The 25944-nt window shown below is 44.1% G+C and overlaps 1 protein-coding gene across 2 annotated transcripts; it reads left to right on the top strand.

Moving 5' to 3' along the window:
• Positions 1 to 463: 463 nt before the first annotated feature.
• On the top strand, positions 464 to 9577 carry thumpd1 (THUMP domain containing 1). Of its 2 annotated transcripts, none has more exons than XM_078558968.1 (5): positions 464 to 720; positions 892 to 1094; positions 3275 to 3449; positions 6559 to 6807; positions 8618 to 9577. In XM_078558968.1, the coding sequence occupies exons 2-5, from the start codon at positions 894 to 896 to the stop codon at positions 8956 to 8958; spliced, it is 966 nt and encodes a 321-aa protein (XP_078415094.1). In that variant the 5' UTR covers positions 464 to 720; positions 892 to 893; the 3' UTR covers positions 8959 to 9577. The 2 variants fall into 2 exon arrangements, with proteins under 2 accessions (XP_078415094.1, XP_078415095.1); XM_078558969.1 differs by having other exon boundaries at positions 668 to 748.
• Positions 9578 to 25944: the final 16367 nt, after the last annotated feature.

Raw genomic sequence — 25944 nt, forward strand, 5'->3', positions numbered from 1 at the left:
AGTATGCCCTGTAACAAAAACAGAATTACCTGGAGAAACTCAGCAGGTCTGGCAGCACTGGTGGAGAAGAAAAGAGTCGACATTTCGAGTCCTCACGACCCTTCAACAGAACAAATGAAGGGTCATGAGGACTTGAAACGTCGACTCTTTTCTTCTCCACCGATGCTGCCAGACCTGCTGAGTTTTTCCAGGTAATTTTGTTTTTGTTTTGGATTTCCAGCATCCGCAGTAGTTTTTTTGTAAAGTGTGCCCTGTGTTTTATTGCTGCTTTTTAAAAATCACTGTGCCCGCAAGCAGACCTGATTTACACATCTGCTTGCACAAATGGACCCATTCCCAATCCCCCTTACACATGCTACCAAGCCCTCTTTGTTATTTTGTCACAACCTTTTCCCTTTGTCTTATTGCCCCATTATCCAGTTTTCTAGGGCAGGCATATTCAGAACGAATGAAGGCATGCGCTTCCTGAGACAGGTGGTGGGGGGGGGGAGGTGGGCTTTTTGAAGGTCTTGCTTTTGGTGTCTTGCTTTCGGTTTTTAAAATTCCTGACAGCTCACTCAGAAAAATGCCAGCCTTAACAATTTGCAAAATTGTAACACAGGAGTAGCGAATGCATTTAGCGCTAGGACCCAGTGGCAGGCTGTACATTATAGTGTCGCAGTTTAATGATGCTAAAAGGAGGAGTCCTGTAGAGTAAAAGTGGTTTGGACTGAAGCCGCAGTAAGTGTGGGTCGAGGTTCTTTATTGCGTACGTTCAAATGATGCACACACTATGATATATCTATATCTATCTATCTATCTAGCTCAAGCTGTTTTGCACATGTTTCCAGTTGGTTACCCTTCCTGTGACCTTCTTGTCAATTTCAGCCACTCTCTTCCCTTTCTCAACAGCAATGGCAACAGAGCCAAGAGCGAAGAGGAGAAGCAAGGGCGCATATTTGAGCCATGCGGCCAAGAAGCACCGCGGGAGCCGGGAGCTGGAGGTGGGGATGCAAGGGCTGCTCATCACCTGCAACATGAACGAGAAGAAATGTACGGCTGAGGCGTACAGCCTGCTGAACGAATATGCGGACCAGCTGTATGGCCCAGAGAAGGTGCAGTGCAGCCAGACCCCCCGCATCTCTTACTCTGGGGGGAGTGTGAACTGGGAAATTGATGCCATGCAAGCAACTCGAAACTCCTTTCGATTCGGAAGTTGCAACCTTAGAGATTTTTTTTTAAATAAAAGACTTATTTCCAAAATCACATTTCCAAAACACCAACTCTCTTAGCGCCTGAAAATGTATGGACCATGGGCTGGATTTGAGTGACCCCCCCCCCCCCCCCCCCCACCCCCCGACGTTGGGTGCATTTCTGGGTCCTGACCCCACATGAGGTTGGCTGCGGACCGCAATTTTGTATGGATGTGACAAATTAGTGACCAGAGAGTGTGCTCACTGCCTGTGGGCTCCTGAGGCTGGAGGGCCAGCAGGAGGCCCACCCGCATGTTCCGATTAATAGCCCCACTGTCAGAGGTGGGAGCTGCCGATGTATGTAGGAGAGAGAAAGGGCGGGTCGAGATGGAGATAAAAGCAAAATACTGCGGATGTTAGAGAGCTGAAAGTGCTGTCAAAACTCAGCCGGTCTGGCAGCATCTGTGAGAGAGAAGCAGAGTTTACGTTTCGAGTCCAGTATGATTCTTAATGGCTTTTAAGACTCTTAATGTCTTCTTAAGATTATTGGAAAAGATAGATTAGAACTGGCCACAGCTGACATATCATTGCTATGGAGGGGATTTAAAATGCTGCTTAAGTGCTGGATTCCACCCCCCCCGCCCCCCCAATGATGGACTGTTGTTGGGAGGCCTCCGTGCATTGGCTGTGCTTTTGCTGACCTGGGTTTCACTCCGGCAGACTGTAAGATTCCAGTCAGCCTCAGAACAGTGACCTTAATTCACCTTTGAATTGCCTCAATAGGCTGCCTGCCATTTACGCCCCAAACCTGACTCCACCAAAATGGACCCAGAGGCAGGAATGTGCTGCTATCCGATGCCGAGTTTCTGCCCCCCTGCATCCAATCCAACCTGAAGGGAATCGAAAATTCTGCTCCATGTGTCTAAAATTTGACGTACACAGTTAGTGTTGGTTAACAATTTTGCTGTTTGATCAAAGTTTTGTTTTTGGGGAATTTGAATGTTTACAACCTCAGGTTTTATAGGATGAGGAGGAAGATGAGTTGTTAGGATGACATAAACATTTAAGGGTTTTAATTGAAAGTTTAGAATTCGGAGCATGTGTTGGTAACATTGTCATATGGTTTTCATTTTATCGACTTACTATTGTAACAACAGCGCTGTTAACTGTTACAACAGTAATCTCTTAATCCTTCTCAACAATAACAACAGTTTGCATTTATATAGCACCTTTAATGTAAAACATCCTAATGTCCTTTCTGAGGGTAATAACCCACACTGAATTTGAAACTGAATGAGAAACGAGTACTTTTATTTTTGGGTGTCCAGAGTAATTAACCTAACCTTGTGGGCTATTTAAGCTATTGTGCTCTGTAACATCTGAACATGAACAGTTGCCTCTTTCAGTGCTTCATTTCTGAGCACTACTGAAGCAAACATACAGTTAATTTGCCAATTGCAAGGTGAAAAAAGAGGTAGTAGATTATATTTTTTTATAAAGGGTCTAGTGATCACAAGATATCTTCAATGTAGTGTTTTCTTCTAATTTTGCACTTATGTTTTTAGATATATAGTGCAACCCATTTATAACAAAATCACTTTTTGCCATGTATGAACTAAATTCCAGACTTGCTGAGGAGAAAGCCCTTTAAAAACCATTGATTTTAAATTGAAATATCCTTTATTAGAGACCAATTGATGTGGCACGAGGATACTTTCATGTCTGATGTAATGAATTTTGGCTGCTTCCAGATACATAAATTCCAGTTTTAAGCTTTAGTGAGTGCAGCATTTGTGGATGTCTGTTAGTCACTTGTTAGTGCAGTGAATTGACTGAGTTAATGAAAACAGCAAAATGCTTTTCAAATTTTAGACATGGATATTAAGTTGTTTCTCTGACCACAGTGAACATAAGTGGTTCGCATTGTACACACACTTCTAACTTTATTTGATGCACTTCTCCCTGTGACAAATACTAAATTTTGGGTGGGGGAAGAGGTTTGTTGCAGATAAATGTTAACTTGCAGCTATCAACACACTGCTGCTTTATCATTTTGGAAATGTTCATATTTTTCAAGTGTATTACTGCCGTGCTTTTCTCAGTTTGTAGAAGAATCTAATAGTGAGGATGAGGAAGATGGTGATGACGACGATGCTGAAGCTGCTTTGAAGAAGGAAGTAAAGCAGATCCGCACGTCAACACAGAATCAACTGCGTCGATTCCAGGCCTTGGACAGCGGAGCCAACAATGTTGTCTTCATCAGAACTCTCAACATTGGTGAATATTTTTTTGATCTGGGTTGAATTCTATTCCACTGTTGGGAGTAATGTGTGTACATTGCAATCATTTGGAAAAACCCTTGTCACCATTGTGAAGTACCAAGTGGAAATATATTAGCTTGTTGCTTTAGTGTTAGCTTCAGAGTTCCTCAGCTGCATATAGGGCAGATGCTGCAAACAACTTGTTGCATAATAGGCTCTTGATGATCTAAAGTATTGAGATACAGCGACACGAAGGTGCCAACTCAGTGGTTTAAGTTGCCCCATGATTGTTATAAAGTTCCAATTTCCTAAGTGTTGCTTTTTCACGGGAAGTGGGGGCGCAGGTGCTGCTATTACAGAGGTGGAGAAATCGGGGGTCAATGTTCAGTTTGTGATTCTGCAACCCGAAGGTTCCAAATATGGCTGGGCAGGGAGTTGAGTCTATGGAAAGGGTATGGAGTTTGTTGTGGATACTGAAAATTATGATTTTAGTCTTGGGGAATCCATGGGTCATAAGATAGGTAAGGGATAGAAGGTGTTGCTAGATGTGGTCTCCCAATGATTGAATAGCTGAGTGGAACCAAGTGAGGGTAGTCCCATTGAGCTGAATGGTGGAGATAAGGTGTTGAAAGAGAATGCTGTTGTCCACAATGTCAAGGGCTTAAAAGAGGTCATGGAGGAATGATGCAACACAGGGATCGAAATATTTTTTTTCTGAGGGCTCTTGAGGGGGAAAAAAACTGCCCAGCTTAATTTTGTAATGGGCTACTTTTTGTTTTTCGGGGGCCTGTTTATCGTTGGGGGGATAAATCATGATTTCAGAAAGAGAGACGATGATAGAAAATAATCAATAATTGATAATGTCAGCATGGGTATAGATCAAATATGTTAACAATCAAAGGTGGCAAATTTCACCTAAAGGGATGCTATCCTTGCCTCAGCTCACAGTGGGCACCTTACAGAGTTTGGAAAAGATGTCAAAATGTCTGGCAATCATGAATCAAAAGATCAGGCACACTGGAAAAGAGCTAGAAGAATCTAGGTTGGACATTAGGGTATAATTATTCTACAAACTCAACAACTGTGCAAAATGGTTCCAGATTTCCTCCAATGCTGAACAATGAGCTGAAGTTGCGTGCCATCTGAAAAGCCTCTGTTCATTACTCAATTCCCAGCTTACAATAATAAAACTAAGATTGCCTCCCCATCCACAATAACCACCACAGAATTACTCAGAAATTAAAATGGGATGGAGCTTCTCTCCACTGGCTGCTTCCCTTGAAGACATTCTCAGTACAGGCAGCTCCCTGGGCCTGCTCCCGGTGACGTTACTAGATTTCTAGCTGCCCTCTCCCTCCTCTCTCCTTTTTTCTGCTTCCCTCTTGCCCTCTGCCTCTTGGTCCTGCAGTATTTGAATAGGTCGGACTCATTGCCCATGATTACTGCTCCTTGATCTCCAATCAAAGGCTCCCCCACCACCCCAAACTCCTGCCCTTGCTGTGCCACCAATCATAAATTCTGTCTTTGGAGAAGCAGCAAGAGTGGGAGGGAGGGAACCTGTGATTGGAGGAGCTGGAGCAGTGAACATGGGAAAGACAGAATCTCTGGTTGGAAGAGCAGTTACTCGGAGATTCTGTCTCTTCCACGCTCACCACTCCTCCAGTCAAACTCTGTATTATTTTCCTACTCTGAGATGCCTGTGTCGGCAATCGTTCAGCCATAATGTAAGCTAATAAGTAATGGGGATGATCTTTCTTGAATTTTTCACCCCCGTCTTTGATTTTTCGCAGACTATTTGTCAGATTTCAAGGGCAAAGTTGCTTGCCACCCCTGTATTTTGAACCCTGATGCACCATGATCATTATCACAGAGGTTGTAGTTTGTAATTTTAGCTAGGGCCATTTCAGTGCTATGGTCGGGCAGCAATCTGATTGGAGAGACTCAAACGGAGTTACGGGAATGTTGGACACAGATTTGTGAGGTGATAACTTTTTCAAAGGTTTGGAAGACGGAAACAAGGTTGGAGGTGTGAAATAAGTTGCAAGAACAGAAGGGTTCCAATGTTTTTTAAAAGGGAGAGGGAGCCGTTAATCATGTCAGCCAGCATGGGGACAATGAAGAGGAGACAGATGGGAATGGGGTCAAATGAGCGGTCTTGTGGATGAGACAAGTTCAGAAGAGCATGTGGGGGAGATAGGAGAGAAACCAGAGGGAGACATAGTTTCAGGGCTATGGTAAGCAGAGGGGTGGGGTGGTGGGGGGAGTTCCCAGGAAGAAGTTTGGCTTACTGGATAAAGGGAAAGAGTTGGGGGTGGTGGGGGGTGCAGTTGCAGAATCAGCAGAGGCAGGTGAGTGGATGGTCTTAGTCTTGGTGACAAAGGACTACATGAACTCCTCATACTTTTTTGTTGGTAATGGAAGGGTCCAGTGACAGGGATTTAAGAAAATGGCTGATAATGAAGAAAAGAAGCTAGGGGTTATCTTTGCCCTGCAGAATAATCCTGCAGTAGTGAGTGGCTTTGGCAGTGAAGAATGTAACTTGATAATGCTTCAAACAAAGAAGGCCACCAAAGACCTGCAAGGTGTTCCCTGTCCAAATCACTAAATGAGAAAAGTTACATTAGCTGTCCTTTATAATCTTTTTGAAAATAAAATGGTTGATCAGACATCTTCTGTTTCTTGCTTTACGTTTACAGGGACAGTCCCTTTTAAATATGTATGAATTGTTGGAGGACCATTACCCTCTGCCCAAGTACTCCTGCTGCACATCAACCAGTGTCCTCCTTTTCAACTCAAACATTCCATTGATTTAATTGCTATTTGCGTTCAGACTATGATGTGTGAGTGTTTCTCTGAAACCACTGTGTTTCAAGCAAGAGGTCATTCTCAATTCAAGAAATGAGTTTTGGTTGCATCTGAGTAACTGAATCTACTTGTATGAACATTTTGAATGAACAGCTTATTTGGCATACGTACAGAAGGTGCCATGTACACCTGATTTGGATATGATTTCATTGAAATATACTTGTGTAGACTTGAATGAAACTCTTGCTACCATTTGTGATGTGGAAGCCAGGGCTGCTGTACTTGGGAATCTAAGTGGATTTTTTCTGTTCTAAAAACAGAACCGGACAAATTAGTGCACTACATTCTGAAGGATCTGTACGCAACCAAGAAGAAAAAGACTCGTGCTATACTGCGGATGTTGCCAGTGTCGGGGTCATGCAAGGCTTTCATGGAGGAGATCCCAAAGTATTTTGAGACTTTCCTGGAACCCTGGTTTAAGGTTCCTAAAAAGGCTACTTTCCAGATTGTTTACAAAGCCAGAAACAATAGTCACATGAGCAGAGATGATGTCATCAAGGCTCTGGCAGGTAGATACCACATTTTCCGTTTTTTAGAGATGTTAGTTGGATTAAATGCGGATGAATTTAGCAGTGAAACTAAGTTGTGGAAAGATGTGGGCTTTTTTTTCCAATGTGAAAAGACTGGTATTATAGGTTTTGCTTGAATATTTCTAGTTTTTTCTAAAATGCTTATCCCATAGCATTTATCTGGATTAACTCCTCCTGATTTCTTTACCTGTAAATGTTTCTGTTTTCATTGTCTGCCTGCTCTGACACTTTATATACAATAAGGTGGCCATGCAGCCTGCCTGCAGGCCCTGCCATTGCTTTTCCCCCTCCCAATATTCTGCCAGTAGGGTCAAAATCAGCTTGCTACCATTTTTTTCCCTATCCTTCCTTGGGTGGTTGTTGCACGTATCAGGAACTAAGGCCGGAATTTTCTGGCCCCGTTGCGGGTAGGACCTGCTGCGGGTGAGGCAGCGCCCCAGCCAGAAGTCCATTGACTTGTGGTGGGACCGGAAGATCCCAGCAGCGGGCAGGTGCAGAAAGTCCCGCCCTGAGTGGAGTGGAACTCAAACCTCTATCCATTTAAGTTTGGTAGAGCTGAAGATCTTCGTGCACCAATATTCAACATCACCCTGAGTGTTTTCAGTTTTAATAGTACAGAGCACATTTGTAAAGATGGAGAGCAAGAAAATCCAAACATCTGCCCTTGACATTCAATGGCATTACCATTGCTGAATCCTCCACTATCAGCATCCTGGGGGGGTTACTCACCTCTGACTCTCCAAAGCCCATCCACTATCTACAAGGCACAAGTCAGGAGTGTGGTAGAATACTCTCCACTTGCCTGGATGAGTGCAGCTCCAACAACACCCAAGAAGCTGGATACCATCCAGGACAAAGCCCACTTGATTGGCACCCCGTGCACCACCTTCAACATCCATTCCCTCCTTCACCGACACACAGTGGCAGCAGTGTGTACCATCGACAAGATATGCTGCAGCAACTTACCAAGGTTCCTTCAACAGCACCATAAGACATAGGAGCAGAAATTAGGCTATTCGGCCCATCGAGTCTGCTCCACCATTCAATCATGGCTGATAAGTTTTTCAACCCCATTCTCCCGCCTTCTCCCCGTAACCTTCTAAACCTACCCCTACCCCTACCACCTAGAAGGACAAAGACAGCAGATGGCATGGGAATGCCACCACCTGTAAGTTCCTCTGTCAGCCACACACTATCCTGACTTGGAACTATATCGCTGTTCCTTCACAGTCGCTGTGTCAAAATCCTGGAACTCCCTTCCTAACAGCACTGTGGGTGTACCTATGCCATGTGGACTGCAGCGGTTCAAGAAGGCAGCTTGCCACCACCGCCTCAAGGGCATTGGGGGATGGGCAATAAATGCTGGCCGAGCCAGCGATGCCCACATCCCGTGAAAGAATAAAAAAAAGTGTTGGAACGCTTTGCTACTCTGGTCTGGAATTTAATATATTGATGCAATCGTTTAATCAAACCTAGCCCTATATTAATTCGGAAAGTCGTTGTCAAAGCAATTACTCTATTTATGCCATTTCAGAGCAATAAGAATTTTGAAATGAAGTAAAATATCAGTTGGTTAAAATTCAACAACCGTTGGCATTTACCCAAGTAGAGTGATTTACTGTTGAGTTGCACATGCTGTTAGGTGAACCCTGTAGATACTCCCATGCATTTATGTTCATATTCTTTGACTCTGTGGGTGTATCTGCTGGGAAAAGCTCTCGTTTGCTGATTTTTTTTTCTCTCCCTCTTGTATTTGGAAGGAACACTGACTCAACTTGCAATTTTTCAGGGGTAGTAATAAATTTGAATGCCGAAAACAAAGTGGACCTTAACAACCCCGAGTATACCATTATTGTGGAAATAATCAAAGGCGTCTGCTGTGTGAGCGTTGTTCAGGACTACATACTTTTTCGCAAATACAACCTGCAAGAAGTGGCAAAAAATGACATTGAGGAAAAATGGAAAAGAAACACCTCCTCTCTTCCCCCCGAGAGTGACGGCTGTCAAGAATCAAAAGAGCCTTCGGAAGCAAAGGAACCGAAGAGCAAAGGTGAGCAAGATGAACAGGAGCTGGACCGATCTGTCCCAAGTGATAAAGAAGCTCTTCAGGAACAGAAAGGTGGAGAATAGAGACTTGAGAAGGACAGCTACATTCATAATGGATAAAAACGGTCTGGGTCATTGTGAAGTTGGTTGTGACCTTTACTCAGGCTGGTTCTTTTTTGTGTTTTTTTTGTATACTAAACCTTTTCTAAGCGATGAAGAAGTTACATCTTTGTGTATTTTAGGAGAAGGATGCTCACTCCACAAGAGGTTATACTTCACATACAGTACATGGGCTGGACGAAAAGGGTGGCTATACGGAAAGATTCTTTAACGGGTTATTTCTTTTGACCTGGTCGTTACTGATGAAAGCAAATCTTTTTACTTTTTGTTTTTTTTTTAAAAAAAATGACATTTTGGTCATCTTTAAGGAAAAAAAAAATTGCTCTAGCAAGGTTTCAGTTGAAATGTTGCAATTTCATTTTACCTCTTGGAAACTCTTGTTGTCTATTTTATTGGCTAACGTGCTGTTGGGAATGAACTGGGACTTCAAATATTTTCTGGTTCAATTATAGTTGTTGTTTTAGGTTAAACTTGCATTTAGCAGTGAGTGCTGTAAACTGATGCCATGTATCTGAAAATTTGGTTCCTGGGCCTGTAATTTTGATTTTTAAAAGAAAATTAAAGATGGTCAAGTGAAAATTTATGCATCTGAATGACTTTCATTTTGGATTATTATAAGTTACCTGTTGGTGCTAAAAGGTTGTAACAATTGCAAAGTGTGCTATGTATATACTCATTTTTTTTGCACTTAAAGCTGATGTTAGTGTCACTTAAAGTTAGTGCTGATGAAGCTGCTACAGACCTCAGTTTGAGAACCAATGATCGATGCTATTTGCCTCAATTATTGTATTACATGCTCTTTGGGAAGGAAATTTCTCCTGAATTCGCTGGACTTACTGGTCATTCAGAGCAAAGCTCCCTTTAATCTGCTTAACAATGTACCTCAGCTCCTACCACACCAAGGTGACTCATTTCTATTTTGCTCACTAGATGGTGGTCTTTGGAGTAAGAGTCCAGTGAAGGCTGAAAGAGACTCAGTTTCGTGCTATAGACCCATGCTCAGTAGGAACTGGATTGAGATCGATTCGGGATGCTCTGATCCTCATAATATACATGCTACTACATTATTAAATGTCTTTAATGCAATGAAACGTCTGAAGGTTCACAGGAGCATTATAAAACAAATTGTGACACTGGGGCACAGAAGGTGATAGAAGGTGAGGAGATAGATGGAGCTATTTTCAGGAGTATCTCAAAGGAGGAATGCGAAGTAAAGAGGTGTAGGGAGTGAATTCGAGCTTGGGACTCAAGCAACTGAAGGTGCAGCCACCAATGTGGGACAGTTATGATTGAGAATGTACAAGAGGCCAGACTTAGAGTAACATTGCAATCGTGAAGTGTTATGGGGCTGGGGGAAGATTACAGAGATGGGGAGGAGCAAGGCGATAAAGGGATTTGGAAACAAGGTTGAGAATTTTAAAGTCAAGGCACAGAGTGCATCGTAAACAAAGTTGTAAGTTGAGAATTTGGTGAAAGTTGGGAACTCAGTGCAGTGGGGAAGAAGGTACACCTTTTACTTAATTAGTTTGAAATAAACTAAAAGAATGAATTACAGAAGCATATAAAACAAGGTTAGAAAGAGGTAGCAGCGTAGAAAGTGTGCCGCATCTTTCACATTTGGGAGTTTGTGGAGAGCAGCATGATCCCAAGCAACAACATGTGCAGTAAGTGTTTACAATTACAGGAACTTAAGTTTAGAGTTGTTGAGTCAGAGTCCGAAGTGCAGGCATTGTGATGCATTAGGGAAGGGTAAAATTACCTGGATATTTTGAGCCAAGAGGCAGTCACACTGTTTTGCTTAGGTAGTTGTTTATGTGATTGCAACTCAGGGAGGTAAGGGGTGTGTAGATGCAGTGGCACAGAAGCTTCAGCCTTTTCCATTGTCCAACAGGTGCAAGATGCTACCAGTGCGAAAGAGAACAAAGGCTACAGGGAGGATGGGAAAATTGACCATTCCATCGTGGTACAGAAGGCCATTCAAGTAGGAGGTAGTAATAAGCAATGTGGTGGTGATAGGGGATAGTATTGTCAGGGGAATAGATACTTTTTATTCATTCACGGGATGTGGGCTTCGCAGGCTGAGGCAGCATTTATTGCCCATCCCCAATTGCCCGTCAAAAGGCGGTGGTGAGCTGCCTTCTTGAACCACTGCAGTCCATGTGGTGTAAGTACAGCCAGTGTTGTTAGGGAGGGAGTTTCAGAATTTTGACCCAACAACAGTGAAGGAACAGCGATATATTCCCAAGTCAGGATGGTGAGTGACTTGGAGGGGATCTTCCAGGTGACAGTGTTCCCATCTATCTGCTGCCCTTGTCCTTCTAGATGGTAGTGGTCGTGGGTTTGGAAGATACTGTCGAAGGAGCCTTGGTGAATTCCTGCAGTGCATTTGTAGATGGCACGCACTGCTACTACTGTGCGTCAGTGGTGGAGGGAGTGAATGTTTGTGGATGTGGTGCCAATCAAATGGGCTGCTTTGTCTTGGATGGTGACAAGCTTCTTGAATGTTAGAGCTGTACTCATCCAGGCAAGTAGGAAGTATTCCATCACACTCCTTGTGCCTTGTAGATGGTGGACAGGCTTTGGGGAGTCAGGAGGTGGGTTACTCATCACAGGATCCCTAGCCTTTGACCTGTTGCTGTAGCCACAGTATTTATATGGCTAGTCCAGTTCAGTTTCTGGTCAATGGTAATCCCCAGGATGTTGGGAATTCAGGGATAGTAATGCCATGCTAGTGGGGGATTCAGTGATAGTAATGCCGTTGAACATCAAGGGGCAATGGTTAGATTCTCTCTTGTTGGAGATGGTCATTGCATGATCCTTGTGTGGCGCAAATGTTACTTGCCACTTGTCAGCCCAAGCCTGGATATTTTCCAGGTCTTGCTGCATTTGGACATGGGCTGCATCAGTATCTAAGGAGCCACGAATGGTGCTGAACATTGTGCAATCATCAACAAACATCCCCACTACTGATCTTATGATGGAAGGAAGGTCATTGATGAATCAGCTGAAGATGGTTGGCCCTAGGACACTACCCTGAGGAACTCCTGCAGTGATGTCTTGGAGATGACTGACCTCCAACAGCCACAGCCATCTTCCTTTGTGTTAGGTATGACTCCAACCAGCGGAGAGTTTTCCCCCTGATTCTCATTGACTCCAGTTTTGCTAGGGCTCCTTGATGCCACACTTGGTCAAATGCGGCCTTGATGTCAAGGGCAGCCACTCTCACCTCACCTCAGGAATTCAGCTCTTTTGTCCATGTTTGAACCAAGGCCAGGAGCTGAGTGGCCCTGGTGGAACCCAAACTGGGCAACAGTGAGTACATTATTGCTAAGCAAGTGCCGCTTGATAGCACTGTTGATAACCTCTTCTATTACTTTACTGATGACGGAGAGTAGACTGATGAGGTGATAATTGGCCGGGTTGGATATGTCCTGCTTTTTGTGTACATACCTGGGCAATTTTCCACATGGCCGGGTAGATGCCAGTGTTGTAGCTGTCCTGGAACAGCTTGGCTAGGGGCGCAGCAAGTTCTGGAGCACAAGTCTTCAGTACTATTGCTGGAATATTGTCAGGGTCCATAGCCTTTGCAGTATCCAGTGCATTTGGCCGTTTCTTGATATCACGTGGAGTGAATAAAATTGGCTGAAGACTGGCATCTGTGATGCTGGGGACCTCCCAAGGAGGCCAGGATGGATCATCCACTCGGCACTTCTGGCTGAAAATTGTAGCAAATGCGTCAGCCTTATCTTGTGCAGGGCTCCTCCATCATTGAGGATGGGGATATTTGTGGAGCCGCCTCCTCCAGTGAGTTGTTTAATTGTCCACCACCATTCATGACTGGATGTGGCAGGACTGCAGAGCTTAGATCTGATCCATTGGTTGTGGGATCGCTTAGCCCTGTCTATCACTTGCTGCTTATGTTATTTGGCACGCAAGTAGTCCTGTGTTATAGCTTCACCAGGTTGCCCTCATTTGACCATCAGTATGCCTGGTCCTGCTCCTGGCATGCCCTCCTGCACTCTTCAGTGAACCAGGGTTGATCCCCTGGTTTGATGGTAATGGTAGAGTGGGATATGCCAGACCATGAGGTTACAGATTGTTTTCGAGCACAGTTCTGCTACTGCTGATGCTCTATAGCGCCTCATGGATGCCCAGTCTTGAGTTGCTAGATCTGTTTGAAATCTATCCCATTTAGTAGGTGGTAGTGCCACACAACACGATGGAGGGTGTCCTCAATGTGAAGACAGGACTTCGTCTCCACAATGACTGTGCGGTGGTCACTCCTACTGATACTGTCATGGGCAGATGCATCTGTGGCAGGCAGGTTGGTGAGGACAAGGTCAGTCAGTGGTGTTGCTACCGAGCCATTTTTGGTGATGTACATTGAAGTCCTCCACCCAGAGTACATTCCGGTACCCCAATGCTTCCTCCAAGTGGTGTTCAACATGGAGGAGCACTGATTCATCAGCTGAGGGAGGGCGGTACATGGTAATCAGCAGGAGGTTTCCTTGCCTCTGGTTCACCTGATGCCATGAGACTTTGAGGACTCCCAGAGCAACTCCTTCCCGTCCTCTGATGGGACAGGACATACCCAGGGATGGTGATGGTGGTGTCTGAGACATTATCTGTAACGTATGATTCCGTGAGGATGACTATGTCAGGCTGTTGCTTGTCTGTGAGACAACTCTCCCAATACTAGTCCCCAGATGTTGGTAATGAGGACTTGGCAGGGTTGAGATTGCCATTGTTGTTTCCAGTGCCCAGGCCAATGCCAGGTGGTCTGTCCAGTTTCATTCCTTTCTTGTGACTTTGTAGTGGTTTGATACAACTGGATGGCAGGCCATTTCAGAGTCACAACAACGACAACAGATTTCCTTCCCTAAAGGGCATTAGTGAACCAGATGGGTTTTTACAACAATCGACAATGGTGTCATGGTCATCATTAGACTTTTGATTCCAGATTTTTATTGAATTCAAATTCCACCATCTGCTGTGGCGGGAGTCAAACCCCCAGAGCATTACCCTGGGTCTCTGGATTACTCATCCAGCAACAATACCACTACGCCATTGCCTCCCCTAATACTGTCCTCTGCAGTTGTGACCAGGAGCCCCAAAGGCTGTATTGCCTGCCTGGTGCCAGGGTTAAGGTCATCTCTTTGCAGCTGGAATCACGGACAGCAACTGTATTGACTCCAGAAGATGCCATTAGTTTCAAAGAAGTAATCATGGTGAATGCTGACAGCTTAGCTATCATTATTACTGCAAAATCTGGGCCATTCATTATATGAGGAGAGATTGGTTAGACTGGGCCTGTATTCACTAGAGTTTAGAAGAATGAAAGGGGATCTGATTGTAATGTATAAAATTCTAACAGGGCTAGACAGGCTAGATGCAGGGAGGATGTTTTCCCTGGTTGGGGAGTCCAGAACAAGGGGCCGCGGTTTCAGGGTATGGGGCAGGCCATTTAGGACTGAGATGAGGAAAAATTTCTTCACTCAAGAGGGTGGTTGACCTGTGGAATTCTCTCCCACGGAAGGCTATGGAGGCCGGGTTACTGAGTATGTTCAAGAAAGAAACTGATAAATTTTTGGATATTAGGGGCATCAAGGGGTATGGAGAGAAAGCGGGATATGGCGCTGAGATAGAGGATCAGCCATGATCATATTGAATGGCGGAGCAGGCTCGAAGGGCTGAATGGCCTACTCCCCCTGTTCCTAGTTTCTATGTTTCAACGATGAAAGATTTCACTATTTTTTAAACGTATACTTCATTTCCAAATTACTCATGATGAAGTGTGGTGTACGGCCATCCCGAGAGATTAAGTGACAACGGTTCTCGTGATAAATAATATGAGTCACAAAGAGTTAAATTTAAAGGAACGGCATGTTTAGAAAAGACAGCATGCAACTTTCACCCTACATTTCAACTTTGTTGCAACCCAACCTGCCTCCAAAGTTTCTGTGACAACTTCGCCTCAAAAGCCATTAGTTGCAGGGATGTCCACAGGCACAGGGTATCCGAATGCAGCTGCAAGTTTAATCTATCCTGCTTTCGGCTGATGTAAGTTTAGACTTCTATGGAGTTAATTGTGAATTTTTTTACAAATGTTGGTAGACGCACAGGGTAATCAGGTTTCATTAATCGGTAAGCGAGCCTTCATTAGCTGTAGGATCTGTTCACTTTGCAAACACCTGCACAGCAAAAATGTTTTGAACTCCCTGCACTGCATGACCTCGACTCAATGTGGTATGTAGACTTTCTGGTTCATGTCACAATTAACGAGTCATACGATCCTTGATTTGATTATTGGAACTGAAAGCCTGAAGCAGAGTTACAAGATACTATGTGGAACGGAAAAGCATGTGGTAGAAAAGTAAGAATGCCTACTTTATGGCGACCATCAGAATGTGAGATTGAAGATCTATATGCAATATAAAATAGCTAGAATTTAAAAAAATTAGTGCAGTGACAGTTTTAATTTTCAAATGTGAACGGATTGGCAATAATTCACAAACCTTTCATAGTGACTTAATTGGGGGAGGCAGTGATGGAGTGGTAACGTCACTGGACTAGTGATCCAGAGGCCCAGGCTAATGCTCTGGGGATATGGGTTCAAATCCCACCACAGCAGCTGGTGGAATTTAAATGTAATTAATAAAAAATCTGGAATATAAAGCTAGTCTCAGTAATGGTGATGTTATGACAATAAGACATGAAAAGAAATCCAAAACTGCATATATCAAAACTTTATTGTTTTTTTGCTCAATTTAAAATTGAATTTCTTCTGAACCGAAAAGATGGCTGCTACAAGTCACATGACTACGGGATTGGCCCTTTGTTCTGGAAGCTACTGATGGGAGTTACAAGAACAAAAGAATCCTCCTCTCATCATCATGGAATCTCACACCCAATTGTAAGGACATTATAACCATGAAACCAAGGGACTTGCATATCGAAAATTTTTATGGCTGCAGAGTTGTTAACAGACTCATCTCACAACTGGGACCATCCAGGTCCATTTCCAAAGGAGACCATTGAGGGGAGTATGGACGTCATTTTATCTTGATAAGCTTACCTGTCTAGCAGAGTCAGAGGGTCTGCCTAGAAAATGGGTTCCCGACACAAGCACCTCAATATGGGTGGTAACTCTTTCAGAAGCAAATGGCTGGGACATTATCAGTGCTGAAACAAAAAGCCAGTTGCAGGCAATAGATACATATCCCTTTTGACATCACTGTAGAGAAAGAAGGTCACATGACCTGAGTCACCATTTTGAAATCTCTATATTCCTTTGAGAACTGAGAAAGCCTCAGACTGCTGTTTTAACACCACCTGGAAAGAGCTCCAGCAGCCCGGCTCAGCAAGCAGCCAGTCACCATCTCTCAACTCCTTGAAGCCTGCTTGATTTTTAAAAATTTCTGATCATCGCCTGCCAAGCAGTCTAAGCACAGAAACTCTATCATGCCACATTGTCATTCATTTCAAGGATTCTCGTGTTGTTGCCTCCAACCAGAAACTCATCAGGACTGAACTCTGCCATGAAGGAAACACCCTCTGGACTTTGACTTCTTGGACATTGTCGTTGCCCATAGTTATCAATCTTCCTCTTTGCTATCCCCCCTTATTGTATAGGTGTGTGTGTGAGGTTGTGAACACTTCTCCACCCCTGGTTTTGAATGTGAATAAACTAACCTTCGGAGTTAATTGGGGTTGGAGTCATACCTGACACAAAGGAAGATGGTTGTGGTTGTTGGAGGTCAATCATCTCAGTTTCAGGACATCACTGCAGGAGTTCCTCAGGGTAGTGTCCTAGGCCCAACCATCTTCAGCCGCTTCATCGATGACCTTCCTTCCATCATAAGATCAGTAGTGGGGATGTTTGTTGATGATTGCACAATGTTCAGCACCATTCGTGGCTCCTTAGATACTGATGCAGCCCATGTCCAAATGCAGCAAGACCTGGACAATATCCAGGCTTGGGCTGACAAGTGGCAAGTAACATTTGCGCCACACAAGGGTCATGCAATGACCATCTCCAACAAGAGAGAATCTAACCATTGCCCCTTGACATTCAATGGCATTACCACCACTGAATCCCCCACTATCAGCATCCTGGGGGTTACCATTGACCAGAAACTGAACTGGACCAGCCATATAAATACTGTGGCTACAAGAGCAGGTCAGAGGCTCGGCATCCTGTGCCGAGTAACTCACCTCCTGACTCCCCAAAGCCTGTCCGCTTTCTACAAGGCACAAGTCAGGAGTGTGATGGAATGCTCTCCATTTGTCTGGATGAGTGCAGCTCCAACAACACTCAAGAAGCTTGACACCATCCAAGACAAAGTAGCCTGCTTGATTGGCACCGCATTCACAAGCATTCACTCCCTCTACTCCCGACACCCAGTACTATCTACAAGATGCACTGCAGGAACTCACTAAGGCTCCTGAGACAGCATCTTTGGAACCCATGACCACTACCATCTAGAAGGACAAGGGCAGCAGACACCACCACTTGGAAGTTCCCCTCCAAGCCACTCACCATCCTGACTTGGAAGTATATCGACGTTCCTTCACTGTTGTTGGGTCAAAATCCTGAATTCCCTCCTTAACAGCACTATGGGTGCACCTACACCACATGGACTGCAGTGGTTCAAGAAGGCAGCTCACCACCACCTTCTCAAGGGCAATTAGGGATGGGCAATAAGTGCTGGCCTAGCCAGCGACACCCACATCCCATGAATGAATTTTAAAAATCATAGCGCGAGTTTGCTGCGAGTGACTATTAAATTGGATCATACAAACTGAGGGATTGGGGAAACACGCCACAGCCTACTTTAAAAATAATTTCAAAAACACCTTTGTTTATGGATAGACGGGGAGAGGATAAAGAATTTCAGTTTCTCTCTCTCTGGTCCATAACATTGACCAAGACAACCATTGTCGATTGTCTTAAAAACCCAACTGGTTCACTAATGTCCTTTATGGAAGGAAATTTGCCATGCTTAGCTGGTCCGATCTGGCCTACATGTTACTCCAGACCCACAGCAATGTGGTTGACTCTTTAATTGCCTTCTGAAAAATGGCCCAGGAAGCCATTCAGTTCCAGGGCAGTTGGGGATGGGCAACAAATGCCAGCGATGCCCATATCCCATGTCTGAATATAAAAAAGTATGTCAAAGGGTAGAATTTTTGTTTTAAAATAGAAAGGTGTCCAGGGATCTCTCTAACTCCCAGTTATCAATGTATCCACAATTGAGGCTGGTGCACCTTTTACAGTATTGTCCATTTTAAGGCACAATAGGGTAAAGTTGCATTGAAACCTCTGCAGAATCTAGAGGTGCCAAGTTTTGTGTCTCACCCTTCACAAAACAGATGACATGCTTTCTGGTCTTGGTGCTGTATTTTTGGAAGCTGAGGGGAGTCCACAAATGAGTTTGCTTTTCTTCTAACTTATTTATCTTTAACTTGAGTGCTTTCAGTGTTCTGTTTCATGCAAACTTTAGCCTCCTGACTCGCATTATGCTGAGTGCTATTTCTGACCATGCTACTGTTGTTAGGAGCTAATCATTAACATACACTTCCCTTAGACTAGAATAGAGTGTTACAGGGTTTCTTTGCTAATATTTTAATGATTGTACAAAACTGTTGAAGTGCCTTAGTTTAGGTCTGGAGATATTTAATCTCCTATCACTTATTTTTAATCTGATATTGCCATGTTAATTACTACAAATTCCTTCTTTTTAGTTGAACTGACCATATTTTGGGCCACTCAATGAGTGTTGACATTTTATTTTGTCCCAATTGCTGTCCTCAAACAGTGCTTTTCATGTATTTTACAACAGCAGGCACACATTTCTAAATTACCTGCCGAAAACTCAATACAACTGTACAATTTGGATCAAAACAGCGTGGTGGTACAGCAGCATCAATATGTGTGCTCTCATTTTGATGATAATGGCGAGCCACTGATGAAGATGGTGCCCTTTAAGATTGCAGGTCACTCTGCACTGAATTTTGTAATCAGACCGCAATCTAGGGACCTTCAGCCAGATATGGATTTCTCCAAATTGAATCTTTTGTGTAATGCTTCTCAGAGAGTGCTCCAGCTCCTGTTGAAAGTGTTTTATGTTTTAGCTCATTAAATAAAATATTGTGATTTATCAATTTATTTTTGGGTAGTGCATCAGCAGGATCCTCCTTTGCTGCCCTAACAAACATGCATTTGTTTTTTACTTTGCTTTTTGTAGCTTGCCACGGGGTAACATGATTAGCAGTTAATCTGAATTGCGCTGTGGTAATAATGGATTGTTCCATGTAGAGACAGGAGGTGTGCATCTTGTAGAAAGCCCGTATACATCTGATCAATGAAAAAATGTCATTATTTGTAAGTAAATGCTGGGCAGAATTTTATTCTTTAAAATGGGTTGAATAGGTGTCTCTCTCTCCCATATTCAATTGTGTGCCCTTCCTAGTTTGCATATGCACTTTGCTAATTGCTTTTAATAAACTTCTGGAGTTTCTTTGACATTTACTTCACAAGACCTTGCAACAAATATCTTGCGTTTCAAAATGAAGCCTCCATGCTACTGTGTCTGTTTACCCTATTCCATATAGCATTTAATGACTAGTTTCTCCATCTAAAAACATGCCTTATAACCTTGATTCACTGAAATTCCTCAAACAATCGTCAGCATCCTTCCATCTGCATAACATGATGGACGTGCAGCAAATCAAGTCTGTTGGGAATGGGGTAGTTTCATATGGTGCAATTTTGCTGATGGCTGAAGAGGCCCATCTGTGAGAGGCAGGTTCTGCCACAAGTGCTACATATGAATTAGTTATCAGGTGTCATTGTGGGTTGTTTTCAGTTTTGGTGCCAGTTGCCAAGCGTTGTAGCCATTGATCATCACGGTTGCATACACCGGTGCACTGGTGATATCGCTATTTTCCTCTGTCGTCAGCTAGTGTGTCCAAGGATGGAAAATTAATGTTTTGGCCTTCATGTCACACTGGCAAACAGCCTTGAAGCAGGGGTTTGGGCATCCTACTGGTCGTCTGGCTCCGGCTACCCTAACATACAGAAAATCCTAAGGCTGTCTTCCATCCTGCGAACGTGCCCGAGCCAGCGAAGTCATCTCTGCTTGATGAGCGCCAACATACTTGGGAGATTTGCCTTTGAGGGGACTGCCGCATTCGTGATTTTATACTTTAATGAGATTCCCAGAATGTGCCGCAAACAGCAAAGATGAAAGCTCTTGAACTTCCTTTCTTGATATCTGTAATTCATCCATCTTTCACAGCCGAACAAGGTCCTGCGAACGTAGGCCTCATAAAACAGCATTTTGGCCCTAAGAGTAAGCTCGATGTTACTCTATGCACATTTCATGAGTCAGCCAAAGGTATTAGCTGCTTTCCCTATGCGTGTATCAAGTTCTGCATCAAGAGACAGATTGTCACTGTGGACCCGAGGTAGCAAAATATGCTAACCACTCCCAGTCAGGTGTTATTTAGTGTGATCAAGGGTGGAGATGTGACACTCTGTCCCATTAACCACAGTTTTCTCGATGTGTATAGTCAGGGAGAACAGCTTACAGATGTGGGAGAGACAATCCATGAGTCTTTGTAGCTGAGTTTGCGTGTGGGCGACTAGTGCAGTGTCATCAGTGTAGAGGAGTTCTCTGATCAAGGCGTGCTGTGTTTTTGTCTTCGCTTTCAGCCTGGACAGGCTGTAGAGCTTGCTGTCTGACATGATATGCAGATAAACTCCTTCCTATCTGCAGGGAAGACAAAGGAAAAGAGCATGGAGAAGAAGGTGCCAAACAGAGTGGGGGCTAAGACGCAACCCTGTTTTTCTCTGTTCTTCACCCTGAAACTGTTGGGAGTGGTGCTGTCAAGCTGTACAGTGCAGTGCCTGTTGTCATGAAATGAGTGGATGAGACTGGGGAGCTTTGGTGGACAGCCTAATTCTCCAAAATCTTGTAGAGTCCTGTCATGCTGACGGTAGCTGGTGTATGGAGAAGGCCATGTTCACTGTAGATCTGCCGCAGGTCTACAGAAACCACACTGTGCTCCTGGATTCACTTGGTCTGCAATTACTTGGTGACTCTTAAGCATGGCCCTAGTAAAGGCCTTCTCATTAACGCTAATGAGTTGGATGCTCCTGTAGCTGTTGCAATCTCCCCTGTTGTCATTGTTTTTACTCAGTCACTGAAGGTGGGCAGAAGTAATGATTTTGCCCCTGTTTGTTAGTCTCTTTGTCAGCTTGTTTGTAGAGCCACTCAGCTCCTGACCTCATTACAGCCTTGGTTCAAACACGGACAAAAGCGCTGAACTCCTGAGGTGAGGTGAGAGTGACTGCCCTCGACATCAAGACAGCATTTGACCGAGTGTGGCATCAAGGAGTCTTAGCAAAACTGCAGTCGATGGGAATCAGGGGAAAAACTCTCTGCTAGTTGGAATCATACTTAACACAAAGGAAGATGATTGTGGTTGTTAGAGGTCAGTTATCCCAGCTCCAGGACATAACTGCAGGAGTTTCTCAGGGTAGTGTCCTCGGCTCAACCATCTTCACTGCTTCATCAATGACCTTCCTTCCATCATAAGGTCAGAAGTGGGGATGTTCGCTGATGATTGTACAATGTTCAGCACCATTCGCGACACCTCAGATACTGAAGCAGTCCATGTCCAAACGCAGCAAGACCTGGACAATATCCAGGCTTGGGCTGACAAGTGGCAAGTAATATTTACGCAACACAATGACAAGCAATGACCATCTCCAACAAGACAGAATCTAACCATCACCCCTTGACATTCAATGGCATTATTATCACTGAATCCCCCACTATCAACATCCCAGGGGTTACCATTTATCAGAAACTGAACTGTGGCTACAAGAGCAGGTCAGAGGCTAGGAATCCTGTGACGAGTAACCCACCTCCTGACTCCCTGAAGCCTGTCCAACACTTACAATGCACAAGTCAGGAGTGTGATGGAATACTCCTCACTTGCCTGGGTGAGTGCAGCTCCCACAACACTCAAGAAGCTTGACACCATCCAGGACAAAGCAGCCCACTTGATTGGCACCACATCCGCAAATATTCACTCCCTCCACCACCGCCACACAGTAGCAGTGGCATGTACCATCTACAAGATGCACTGCAGGTATTCACCAAGGCTCCTTAGACAGTACCTTCCAAATGCATGACTACCACCATCTAGAAAGACAAGGCCAGCAGAAAGATGGGAACACCGCTACCTGGAAGTTCCCCTCTAAGTTACTTACCATCCTGACTTGGAAATATGTCGCCGTTCCTTCACTGTCACTGGGTTAAAATCCTGGAACTTCCTTCCTAACAGCACTACACCACATGGACTGCGGTTCAAGAGGGCAGCTCACCACCGCCTTCTCAAGGGCAATTAGTGATGGGCAATAAATGCTGGCCCGGCCAGCGAAGCCCACATCCCATGAATGAATAAAGAAAAAACAATATATCTCAAAAAATAATTAATGGGTTTTAACAAAACTTGCTACACAGAGGGTATGACCCAGAACTGATTAGTTTTAGGTGAAGATGTGGATCTGGATGCTGGAACCTTTTTAAAGGATCTGTTAATATTGAGAGATAGGGCGACTTGATTTTTTTTTTGGAAGGTTGTGTGTTGTTTTATTTAAAATGCTGCTGATTGTTTTAGAATGTTACGGATTGTCTGAGCTGCTGTGATGCAATCTGTCACAGCTGTCAAAATGTGAGCAGAGTTTTCAAAGCAGGTTGTTGGATGTGGATTGTCCTGAAGCTCCCTCAGTGTGATGGCAGGTATTAACAAAAAGATTTCTTTTTTTATTCTTTGTAGTTGCAGAGTAATAACCAGGCAGGGAAAAGCCTCAAGGAAGAGCTCTGTAATTGTAATAATATTCAGTTATCACAATGTGGTGGAGTTGCATGCCCTCTTCACATGTAGTATAAGATAATGAAATTTTTGCCTCTTTTTTGCGCTGTGGAATGGATCCTACTTTCCAACAGAGAAGGCAGAGATCATGAATGTGTGTGAGGACATGGGACTTTCTGTGCTTGGGCAGTTTGGCTGGAATTCCGTTCTTGCTGGCTGCCTTTCTGCTTGCTAAGCAACCAGGGGCCTATTTGAGCTCAAGTGATGAGGGTTCTTGGTCAAAGTCGACAATGACAGGAAGCTGCAGGAGACCGTCAAACGCAGACCGGGAGATGTCCGTCTCATGGGGGTACAGCCCACGGTAGCGGTTCACCCCAGCAGGACATCTGCTCGCTCTGTTGGTGAGTGCTTCACCACCTGCCAATTTCAGGGGGGCAACTTTGATGATGGTAGGACAAAGTACCCTCTTGATCTTGTCGTACACAGCACGTAGGTTTCTGTTGTCACAGGCAGTCTGGTGAGCTGTTTAATGGGGGCGGGTGGGGTGGTTTCCGTACCATCTTATTCTATGTTTATCATCCCTAGCATATCAGGTTCAAGATCTTGCCCCACCCTATCTAAATAGTCTTCTGCAGCCATTGTTGCTGTTACTGTTGAGGTTGCTGTCACTGCTATTGTTGGTCATATTGCTGTGTGTTATTATTATTGCTGCTCTTATTACTGTTTTTGCTGCAGCTTCTGTTGCTGCTGCTGTTCTCAAGTTGATGATTTTAGAAAAGTTTCCTTTTTTACCCCGTGATCTCAGGAACCAGTACTTCACTTGTGGATAAAGCCTTACAAGTTTTATTTAAACAGGACTTCCAGCTGAAATGGTCTGAAATTACATTTGTTCCTCCTTTTTCAAAGCTGATTTCCTGAAGACAATGACCCATGCTGGGGTAGGCTCCACAGGTGCTGGAAATCCTTCAACACCTTGCCTAAGTAACAATCCTTCATGTAGAGCTCAGACAGTGAGTTTTGGCAAGCTATTCATCTGTGCATGCCATTGCAGCTGGGCCTGATGCTGCTTTAATCTGACATCTAACCCGGTGCACTTTTCAGTGGGTGTCAGTAGATGGCGATCAGGAGCCACAATCCTTAATTAACAATGACACATTGCAGTAACCTTGACTGTGGTTTCAGGTGAGACCACTTTAACTCATTGCAGACCAGTAACCTCCCTAATCAGTATGGTACCCATCAGGCTGCGCACGTGCCCCCTGAGCCGCTGATGGAGCTTGTAAATACTTTGCTGATCGATGGTTGTGGAAGTTTGGGCGTGGGTTTTAATGGACCCGTCTTTATTTGCCAAAAAATGCATTAATGCAGGTTCCACAGCGCTTAATGGATTCTACTTCTCAGTATGTGGTGTCGGTTTGTGCTGATCAATTAGCCTTCATGAGCTCAAATAACAAGCCCAGTTTACATCATTGTGTGTACAGTTGGCAATGAAACATACACAATCCCGGCAGCACTGTGATGAGCTAAATGTCAGCTTTGTGTATACAATGCTGTTCAGACTGCTCCTCCTCAATCCCCTCAAAACTTCCCAAATTGTACTGGGTTATTATGCAAAAGCACAGCATCTATTTCATTTACGTGGGCAAACGATTGCCGTTTCATTCATTTTCTTTATTTCCTCGGCACAATGTTTTTTATTTAAAAAAGAAAGGGTAGGTTTCCCCTTTAAGTAAAGGACATTGGAGGGCAGACGTGCAACAACTCGCTGCTTGCTGATATCACACACTGTGTGAGGATGCTCGCAGCAATTACTGGCAGCACTTCACTGAGCACTGAAATCTGGGCCTCTTCACTATTTTCTCCGAAGGATAAGATGAAAGATCATGACTGGATTTTCTGGCAATAATGTTTGTTATTTCCCCTCGGGTCTCTGAGTGATCTTAGCTGCTGTACAATAAATGCCTGAAGCCTCTTGAACAATCTGCAGGGAAACGTTTCAGCTTTACAGATAAATTTCCAAGTACAACCCTTTTTTTTTTAAAAGTACTTGGCTTCTGGCACATGTTTCCAAGCAACGGTATCAGGGTTGTCATTATTCAGTGTTTGGAGTGAAATATTACAGTAATACTACATACCTAGATTTCTGGAAACTCACTGCATCTTCAAACGCCGTATGGGCACAATGGTGACAATTTTGGTGGTTTAAAGTCACTAACGTGATTGTGACTGTGGATCTCTCATCATCCTCTGAGGCAGCTTATAATATGGTCGGTCGCACCCAGTGTCTCTCCTCCATTGTCCAGTTCTGTGGGCTGCCTTTGCCCCAACCTTCTTTCAGCGCTTTCAACTGCCTCGATTTCCCTCCAGTCAGGTTCCCACCCCTGCCCCTGTGCCGAAACAGCTCTTATCAAAGTCACAAATGACATCCTATGTGTTGCGACCGGGATGGGAGGTGTGCGCATTTTGACTAGCCCCACTACTCCGCAGGTCGTACCTGATTTAAAAATTTGATGCACTCACCAACATGGCCAATTGTTTACCTTTGCTACTGTTACCCAAAAATAAAGGAAACCTTAAACCAGGATTCTTTCAACAAACAACAAACTTATCAGTTTATTATAAAACCAGCCTTGTCAAATAGAAAGGCAAAGCTTATCAACATACAGTGTGAAATATGAAAGTATATCAAGTACTCTTTCGAGACACCCTAAGTCTCACACACACACACACACACACACACACAGCAAAAAAAGAAAGACGATGGATCCTTGAAATGGCGTCTGGGTTATACAGTTGGTCCCTCAGCGTTGATCTGTGAAACAATCGAAGACTCTTACATTACTTTTCAGGCAGACTCGAGTAACACCTGCAGGTATTTAATTCCAGCAGGTAGAGCAACTTGGAAGCAGCTTATCTTCACACCTTGCTGAGGACTGGCTCTGGATGGCAAAAACGCTGTTGTCTTCCTTCACAAGCAGTTGGTCCTTCTTCTTCTCAAAGCAAAACCGAAACGAACCTTTATAACACAGCTCCAGGCATATTTTTATTCCCCCCCCCCCAACC

The sequence above is a fragment of the Cetorhinus maximus genome, chromosome 15, assembly GCF_964194155.1.
Source record: "Cetorhinus maximus chromosome 15, sCetMax3.hap1.1, whole genome shotgun sequence".
NCBI lineage: Eukaryota > Metazoa > Chordata > Chondrichthyes > Lamniformes > Cetorhinidae > Cetorhinus > Cetorhinus maximus.